This window comes from Momordica charantia (genome assembly GCF_013281855.1).
Source record: "Momordica charantia cultivar OHB3-1 chromosome 4 unlocalized genomic scaffold, Mcharantia_2.0 BLBB01000004.1, whole genome shotgun sequence".
Lineage (NCBI taxonomy): Eukaryota > Viridiplantae > Streptophyta > Magnoliopsida > Cucurbitales > Cucurbitaceae > Momordica > Momordica charantia.
In genome coordinates, this window is record NW_028275162.1 from 8,173,679 (window position 1) to 8,183,888 (window position 10,210).

General features: G+C 36.3%; 2 protein-coding genes across 2 annotated transcripts; one reads left to right on the plus strand and one right to left on the minus strand.

The window, feature by feature from the left end:
* Positions 1-2,466, minus strand: LOC111021691 (phenylalanine ammonia-lyase). Its single transcript, XM_022298727.2, has one exon. The coding sequence runs from the start codon at positions 2,348-2,350 to the stop codon at positions 212-214; it is 2,139 nt and encodes a 712-aa protein (XP_022154419.2). The 5' UTR covers positions 2,351-2,466; the 3' UTR covers positions 1-211.
* Positions 2,467-7,314: 4,848 nt separating this feature from the next.
* LOC111021692 (phenylalanine ammonia-lyase-like) lies at positions 7,315-9,694 on the plus strand. The gene has a single exon (XM_022298728.2). The coding sequence runs from the start codon at positions 7,415-7,417 to the stop codon at positions 9,548-9,550; it is 2,136 nt and encodes a 711-aa protein (XP_022154420.1). The 5' UTR covers positions 7,315-7,414; the 3' UTR covers positions 9,551-9,694.
* Positions 9,695-10,210: the final 516 nt, after the last annotated feature.

Genomic DNA, 10,210 nt, shown 5'->3' on the forward strand with positions numbered 1-10,210 from the left:
TACTGGAACAAACCAATATATACTTTAGGAGAGCTCAGGCTCAAGTTACTACAACATCTTATTTTTTGTTGACTCCTCGTTGATCAAATGAAATCAATGAAGATGAACAATGATTTAAAAAACTAATAGCAAAATACAATTGTTATCGTGTATTCTTAATCAAATTTCCAGCCATATATGGTCCACTTCGATTGAAGTAAAGAAAAGAGCATTAGCAAATACGAATAGGAGCACCATTCCATTCTTTCAAGCAGTCGAGGATGGAATCGATCATCTTTCCTTCACACAAAGCTGTGAATACCTTCTCGCACTCTTCTCCTGGAGATATCACTTTTTCTCCGGTTAGCAAACTTGTTCCCAACTCTTCCCTCACAAATCTATATAATGGATAAGATCTGCAATCCTTAATTTGATTTTCAATTTTAGAATTTCCACTCTCGTATGCCAACCTTGCATTTTCAACTTCCTTGGGTAGAACTGTCTTTAACTCCTCTTCGAAAGCACCAATCTTTTGAAAGATGGAAGTGTTTGTGCTATTTTCACCATCACCATTGTTGAGTGCACGTTCGACAAGAACTTGTCTAAGTTTTTGCATCAATGGGTAAGTAGCACTGCATGGATCGTCGATGTATGCAAATGTGTATTCTCTATCAACGACTTTGAGTAGATCTTTCTCACAAAATCTTGATGGGTGAAGTGCGCCATTAGAGGATGTGGTCAACACTTTCTTGGCTACCTGGCTTACAGTGCTTTTCACAGTGCTCTTCATATTTTCCTCCAAATGCCTCAAGTCAATTGCTTGGCAGAGTGCAACCAAAAATGTAGAAGACATGAGTTTCAAAATGTCAATAGCTTCAGCTGTTTTCCTCGAAGAGATTAGACCAAGAGAGTTAACATCTTGGTTGTGTTGCTCGGCACTTTGGACATGACTTGTCACCGGATTTGCAAGATATTGAAGCTCAGAGCAGTATGAAGCCATGGCAATTTCAGCACCTTTGAACCCATAATCCAAGCTCGGGTTTCTGCTTGCAGAAAGATTAGAAGGCAAACCATTATTGTAGAAATCATTGACAAGTTCTGAAAATTGGGCAAACATGAGTTTTCCAATTGATGCAACGGCCAAACGAGTGTTGTCCATGGAAACTCCAATTGGTGTTCCTTGGAAGTTGCCTCCATGCAGTGCCTTGTTTCTCGAAACATCAATCAATGGGTTATCATTTACTGAATTTATCTCTCGCTCGATAGACTTTGTGGAGAAACGAATAACTTCAATCAAGGGACCGAGCCATTGGGGTGAAGTTCTAAGAGCGTAACGATCTTGTTTAGGCTTTTGGAGGGGATCAATCTCATGCAGTTTCTTTGCTGCTTTCATATAAGAGCTTCCATCCAAAATGTGTTCCATGATTGCAGCCGCTTCGATTTGCCCAGGATGGTGCTTCAATTTATGGGTCAAATGATCAGTAAATTCTGGCTTTCCCTGCATGACTTCGGCAAAAATGGCCGATAGAATTTCCGACAAAACAGCCAAAATATTTGCTTCAAAGAGAACGATGGAAGCCAACCCAGAACCAACGGCAGTACCATTGACAAGAGCGAGACCTTCTTTAGGCTGCAACTCAAAGAAACCGGATGGAATGCATGCTTGTTTAAAAGCAGCTTCAGGATCAAGGATTTCACCGTTGGGTCCGGTGGCTTTCGAATTATGACGACCCGTTAGTAGGCCAGCAATATATGACAAAGGGACAAGATCCCCAGATGCCGTAATTGTCCCTCGCAATGGCAAACATGGAGTGACGTTGTGGTTGAGAAGATTAGCGATAGCCTCCAAAATCTCAAATCTGATACCTGAATATCCTTGAAGGAGAGTGTTGATTCTCACCAACATGGCTGCTCTCGTGGCCGAGTGAGGCAAAGTGTGACTCGACTCAGCTCCATTCCCAAAGATCCCAGCATTCAAAAATCGGATGAGCTCCTTTTGAAGGGCTCCACCTTGCTTGGTTCTTCTATGGGAGGTGGCACCAAATCCAGTGGTAACACCATAACTATCGGTACCTTTACTCATGCTTTCCATGACCCAATCACTGCTGGCTTTGACGCCCGCTCTCGCCGACTCGGCCAGCTCCACGATGACATCGGAATCACGGGTGGCAATGGCAGCCACTTGGGAGATGGTGAGGGTCTCTCCTCCAAGCTTCACCACAGGCCTCCGGTACTCGTCCACCATGCGCTTGACCTCATCGAGATGGCTCCCCTTGAGGGAGTCGGCGGCCAGGCCCCAGTTGAGGGGATCCTGAGGGCTGCTGCTGCAGAAGTTCTCTGTTTGGTGGAAGTCAGCTGAAGGAGGAGCCATGGACACAGACGCAGCGAAGGAAGGAAGGAGATTTAGATGAGAGGATGGAAGGAAGATGGGATGTGTTTAGATGAGTTTTGTGTTTGGTGAATATGGAGTGGAAGCTGCAAATAAATAGGAAAGCGTTTGAGGAAGTGAATGGCAGTGCTGTGTGTGTGTGGTATTGGTAGGTAAGGAAGAGCGGTGGAAACACCACACCACTGTTACTGTTTGAGGCTGCAACTTCCATACACTAGGAAATGGGGTAGGTGAAGGCTTCAACGTAGTGGAAATTATTTATTCAATAATTTACTTGTTTTTTTTTTTTTTTTTCAATGGTCAAAATTGACGAATTGAAGTATTTTATTATGTATTATATCATATTTGTGCCCACAAGTGTTTGGTGATTTCTTATGAATTTCTTGTTCCCATTTAACCATTTAAGTAAATGGGTTTGATTATTATCTTAGAGAAAAAAAGAACACTAACAAATGTGTTTGGGAGAGTCAAATCAGCTAGTACCATATATGTTTTTAAAAATGCTGCCTATATTGAATTCACATTATAAATAAATGACAAACATGAGAGTATGCCATCTTTGACTTTCTCTAACAAATAAATTAAGTTTATAGTCCTGCACTTCACGTGTTTGGTGATTTCTTATAATTTTTTTTTTTCATTTTCCCATTGAAATAAATGGGTTTGATTTTTCTAAAATATATTCAGCTACTAATCATCTCTTTTTTTTATATATATAAAAAAAATTATGTATATTGAAATTATAATATAAATAAATGAGAAAATGTTCGCCCTTGGATTTCTCTTGGAGATCGGGTAAGTTGTGAAGTTTATACAGTTAAGGGTGAAAGTCTGAGTGGGTGACGCGGCAGGCCCGAAGAGTTACACTTAGATGGAGGACTACAATTTGAACGGGATGTATGATTGAGGGAGGGCCGCAACATGGGTAACTACTGCAAGGGGACAGAATGGCAGGTCACAATACTACCTCAACGCCACAAAGATGTCCTCTAACCACCACCTCAACGCCACAAAGATGTCATCTAACCACCCGTCAAAATCTCGTATACAACGTCAACCCCTGCTCTACCACGAATAGGACGTCCTCCATGGTTGTCCGAGGGTGCCTATAAAAGGGAAAAGCCACCACGATCACAGGGTGAGTGAAAAATCTGTTACTAATTCCTTTGGTGTTCTCTGCTATCTTTATCTCCTATTACTAACTAACCGTCGGTGACCATTAAGCGGGACACCACACCAGTGTCGAAGATCGTTGTTACAAGCTCATTTGTCCGACGACAGTCTATTTACACTAAAATTGTATATATAATGTAGAGCGATTAATCGAGTCAACTGAATATAGCTTGTTAAGATAATATAATTACCAAAAGGTCATAGAATTGAATTTTCACGGTTATATATTATTCAACTCAAAAGAAAGAAAAATAGAGCACTTTAAATTACTTGAACACTTATTCTAAAAATTCAAGACAATATAAAAAGTTTAAATATCTATTATACATTTTTTAATTTAACTATAAAAAATATTTTTAAATTTTCCTCCCGTGTGTCCGTAAAAGTAATAATCTACCAATTATGTTAAAGGAAAATACTTAAAGGAGTAATCTTCTTCTCACCACCGTTAAATGTTTGACAATGAAAAATGTAAAAATATAGATTTTTTTTAAATAATGAATTTTCAAATTTTTAAACGGTAACAGAGACAAGATTAGCTTTAGTCGTGACCGTTAAAAAACCAAATATTTTTGTACCTCAAAGAACTCTTCGACCAAGACAGTGGATATTGTTAAAAAGGGAGGATGTGGTTGGGATGGCAGGAAATAATTTCGTCACGATAAATTTAACAAACAGAATAAACAAACACTATTCTAAGACCATAAACAAGACAGATGACTTGGAATGACATTTTGAATGGAAAATATGTTTTTACATTATCATAAATGGACTTTTCTTAATATTATTTATTATTTCTAATTTAATGTATTATGTTTATGATTTAATATTTAACCATACTTTCATATAGTTTGTATACTTATTTATTATCTTTCTCTTCATTCATAATTCGTATTAATTATATCACACTTTAATTCTTTTTTATGGACATGGTTCCAAATTGTTTCTAAATTAAGGTCTCCCAATGGAAGTGAATTGTTCATTTCTATCCATATATATCATGTTTTTATTTAATCATAATTGTTTAATATAAAGAGTGTTAACTAAATTTTCAAATAGAATCTTAAAATCACTTTAAAACCAAACATTAATCCTTCAAAATCAATTTTAATTGTATGAAAATCACTCATAAAAGTGTGCAACCCAACATTAAAATAATAATATGAAATCACTCTTACAAAATCAATGGTAAATCAATTTCTTTTTCAAATATCACTGATTCTAAAATAGTTATAAAAGAAGTGTTTTTACTCCTACCTATTTTTAAAAAAGTCCCAAAATTCACCCAAGAATTAAAAAATATATCTTTTGATGAACAAGTAGGTTAATGTACAAAAGAATAATTTTTGTAATTTCTTTATATATTTTATTTTTTAACATGTTATTGGATGATAATTAACGCACAAAATACACTCATGGCTTGATTATTTATTTTTGCACTTTATTAAGAAATTGTATTTAAACATTTAAATTTTATTTTATTTAAATTTAAATTTTATTGTTTACTATTATTATTCTTTTATCTGTGAGTGTTCTCACGGAACAACTATCCTTTGGACCAATGAACCAATCAATCACGGTTAAATATTAAAACTTTATTATAATTTAATATTTTGTGATCTGGTTGATGATATTGAAAAAATATAATTTAAAACCACAATATTAGAAGAAAACTATGACTTCACAAATTAGAAAAAGAACTCATCAAGCGCAGACATACCTTATTAGGGTATTTTTTAAATAAAGAAATAAAATCAAATTTTAAACCTGGCACAAGTTTAATTTCTTAATCGATTAGAAATTTAGATATAATTCTCTCAAATAAGATTTTTCAATTAGTATTATAAATAGGGAGTTTTCTAGGAAGATTCATCATTCCATCCCATTTTCTGATTTTCTTTCTATGAGATTTTCTTTTTCCTCTTCGTGACTTTCTAAATTTTATTTCACATTAATTGATGTTTGATTATTTGAGAATTATGAGATCTAAATGCAATTTAATTGTTAGTTATTTTTCTTCCTATGCTCATGTATTTTGCTATATTAATTTATTGGCGTTCAATTATTAATATTGCCTATTGACCATTAAAATGTTGGATCCTTAATTGTTAAAATATTCAAATACTTAGTGGTAGTCAGAGTAGCATGCATATAATTGGTTGCCACCATACTTATTATTATATTATAGAAGGCATGTAATCTAGTCTAAATGATTCAAACTTTCATATTTTTAGCTAGAATTGGCCATCATCTTTCTAGATTTTAGTGTTATTTCTAAAAAAAATAAATTCTAAGAACTTCTTAAATGTTTTTTTTACAAGAGAAATCGAAAAATAGAAGATTAATAATCTTGCTCTTCCTCCTTTCCAGCAGCCTCTTTCGCCAGATTGTGGGCGACCTTGTTCTTATGTCTCGACGTGGACATAAGAAACCACTCCTGCATGCACCATTTTGAATTTGATTTCCTCGATTAGCCAAGAAACTTCGAAGAAATCTGAATCCTCGTTGTTTAGAAAACAGATCACGTCTAAGGAGTCTGATTCGACCACAATTGGGTAATCCTCTCCTCGTTATATCGCATTGATTCCTTAAAAACTTTACTGATCTCCTCATATGGATGTGTGTACAACCTACACAGACAATATCACTTATCGAACTTCAGATTACCCAACCCAACCCTCCAGAGCTTCTTAAATGTTGTTTGTCGAAAAGAGAAGTAATTAATGAACGTTTCTTCTTACTATCAAATAGATAAGGAATGATATAGATTGTTAATTAGTGTTTCACAACAATCATAACCAATTTAGGAAAAGATAAAAATAATACTCATTTTTAAATTAATGATCGAATTCAAAAATCACTAACTATATCTATAGCTAGAACTTAATGAATATTGTATGTTCATCTAATCTCTTTATTTCTTTTTATTTCCTTACAATAATTTTTCAAAATCCTCCCATTTTAAATTTTAATAAATAAATCAATAACTAATTCCGGTGGCTACCTACTACTATCATCTAAAATTATTTTTTTAAGATAAGAATTATTATTGGATGGATCCGACAATCAGTACTTGACTATTAAAATAATGAAACAATTTAACAAGAGAAAAACTATGCAACACTTTAAAAAAATATAGAAAAGAATTGTGCAAAAAGTCCATTGAGAAATTCAAAGGAGGCATGCTCTCGCGTTGATTTGACTCTCAAAGCTCCAACCTACTTTTTATTATTTGAAAAAGAGACCATCAAACCCCACCCAATTATTTCAAGAATAATTATTAGACAGTCATCGGTCTCACACTTTTCTTTCCCTTTTTTTTAATGATTAAAGATATCACATTGATAAAAGAATGGATCTTACATAAATTTATAATAGATATTGGCTACTTCTCTCGTTACCAATTAATTTTGAGATGGAATCTCATCAATATTAATATGATATCAGAGCCCAAAATATTCAAACGAGAGCCAAAAGAGCCAGAATTTAATCCTTGTACTTTCGTATCGGTAACAAAAACAGAAATATATATAATAATAAAAAAAGGTAGAAAACAGTATTTAACACATCAATTTTGACCATTTAACGAAGGAAAGTTATCATATAAAATAAATAATTTTCACAATCTTCAACTTCAACAACCCCATTTCCTCCTCTCTTTCCAACATCCAACCAAAAGCTGTGGTGTGCTGTTTCCACCGGTCTTCCATACCTACCATCCCAAATCACTTATCCACTTACAGAAAGAGCTTCCCTATAAATATATGCAATAATCAATCTGCAGCTTCCACACTGAATCTAAACACACCCATCTTTCTTTCATTCCTCTCATCTCCTTTTCCTTCCTTGTGGGTCTGTGTCTGCGTAGTTGCAATGGCTCCTGCAGCTGAGTTCAACCAAAAAGAGAGCTTCTGCAGCATCAGCCCTCAGGATCCCCTCAACTGGGGCTTGGCCGCCGACTCCCTCAAGGGGAGCCATCTCGATGAGGTCAAGCGCATGGTGGAAGAGTACCGAAGGCCTGTGGTGAAGCTTGGAGGAGAGACCCTCACCATCTCCCAAGTGGCTGCCATTGCCACCCGTGATTCCGATGTCATCGTGGAGCTGGCCGAGTCGGCGAGAGCGGGCGTCAAAGCCAGCAGTGATTGGGTCATGGAAAGCATGAGTAAAGGTACCGATAGTTATGGTGTTACCACTGGATTTGGTGCCACCTCCCATAGAAGAACCAAACAAGGTGGAGCTCTTCAAAAGGAGCTCATCCGATTTTTGAATGCTGGGATCTTTGGAAATGGAGCCGAGTCGAGTCACACTTTGCCTCACTCGGCCACGAGAGCAGCCATGTTGGTGAGAATCAACACTCTCCTTCAAGGATATTCAGGTATCAGATTTGAGATTCTGGAGGCGATAGCTAATCTTCTCAACCACAACGTCACTCCATGTTTGCCATTGCGAGGAACAATTACGGCATCTGGGGATCTTGTCCCTTTGTCATATATTGCTGGCCTACTAACAGGTCGTCATAATTCGAAAGCCATCGGACCCAACGGCGAAACCCTTGATGCAGAAGCTGCTTTTAAACAAGCGTGCATTCCATCCGATTTCTTTGAGTTGCAGCCTAAAGAAGGTCTCGCTCTCGTCAATGGCACTGCCGTTGGCTCTGGGTTGGCTTCCATCGTTCTCTTCGAGGCAAATATTTTGGCTGTTTTGTCAGAAATTCTATCTGCTATTTTTGCTGAAGTCATGCAAGGAAAGCCAGAATTTACCGATCATTTGACCCACAAATTGAAGCACCATCCTGGTCAAATTGAGGCAGCTGCAATCATGGAACACATTTTGGATGGAAGCTCTTATATGAAAGCAGCAAAGAAACTGCACGAGATCGATCCCCTCCAAAAGCCTAAACAAGATCGTTACGCTCTTAGAACTTCTCCCCAATGGCTCGGTCCCTTGATTGAGGTTATTCGTTTCTCCACAAAGTCTATTGAGCGAGAGATAAATTCAGTAAACGATAACCCTTTGATTGATGTTTCAAGAAACAAGGCATTGCACGGAGGAAACTTCCAAGGAACACCAATTGGAGTTTCCATGGACAACACTCGTTTGGCCATTGCATCAATTGGGAAACTCATGTTTGCACAATTTTCAGAACTTGTCAATGATTTCTACAACAATGGTTTGCCTTCTAATCTTTCTGCAAGTAGAAACCCGAGTTTGGATTATGGGTTCAAAGGTGCTGAAATTGCCATGGCTTCATACTGTTCTGAGCTTCAATATCTTGCGAATCCGGTGACAAGTCATGTCCAAAGTGCCGAGCAACACAACCAAGATGTTAACTCTCTTGGTTTGATCTCTTCGAGGAAAACAGCTGAAGCCATTGACATTTTGAAACTCATGTCTTCAACATTTTTGGTTGCACTATGTCAAGCAATTGACTTGAGGCATTTGGAGGAAAACTTGAAGAGCACTGTGAAAAGCACGGTAAGCCAGGTAGCAAAAAAAGTGTTGACCACATCCTCTAATGGCGCACTTCACCCATCAAGATTTTGTGAGAAAGATCTACTCAAAGTCGTTGATAGAGAATATACGTTTGCATACATCGATGATCCATGCAGTGCTACTTACCCATTGATGCAAAAACTTAGACAAGTTCTTGTTGAACATGCACTTAGCAACGGTGATGGTGAAAAGAGCACAAACACTTCCATCTTTCAAAAGATCGGTGCTTTTGAAGAGGAGTTAAAGGCAGTTCTACCAAGGGAAGTTGAAAATGCAAGGTTGGCATATGAGAGTGGAAATTCAAAAATTAAAAATCAGATTAAGGATTGCAGATCTTATCCATTGTATAGATTTGTGAGGGAAGAACTGGGAACGAGTTTATTGACGGGAGAAAAAGTGATATCTCCAGGAGAAGAGTGCGAGAAGGTGTTCACAGCTTTGTGTGAAGGAAAGATGATCGACTCCATCATCGAGTGCTTGAAAGAATGGAATGGTGCTCCTATTCTTATTTGCTAATATGGTTGCCTAGACCATAGAGATGAAGGATATAAAATAAGATTTGTACTTTGCTATTATTTTTGTTTGTAATATTTTCATTTGAATTAATTTTATTTTATCAACAAAAAGTCAAATAAGAGGTTATTTTTTTTAGTACAATAAGTCCAAAAAGAGGATGTGGTAATTACCCCATAGTTCTTAATGATCTTAGCTACGGTGTGGAATATTGGATATGAATCTGCACTGATTTTTTTTTACATTGGTCTAATTATATCCATAATTATGATCCATTAATTAGATGTGTGGAAAAAATTGTGTTTTATTATTGATGAATTTATGGTTATGTAGAGAAATGGAAGAGCGCAGAAAAGAAAGAAAAGCAGAAAACGTTGAACAAATCAAAGGCAAGCGTTATGACCTAATAGATGTGATGCGGGAAAAAAGGAAGAAAAAGGTTCAAACTGGGCAGATTGAGAGAGAATTATGACATAATTTTTTTTTTTTAAGAAAACATGATTTGAAGCCCAATTTTATTTATTATTATTTTTTTAATATGTGTCCATTACCGCAAGCTATGCTCGCTTTGACATAATTAAGCTGCCTGTATTTCTTTTGTATTTTTTATATATAGATTAATTAGTAATTTGAATATAATTTTAATTAGTCATAATAATTTGT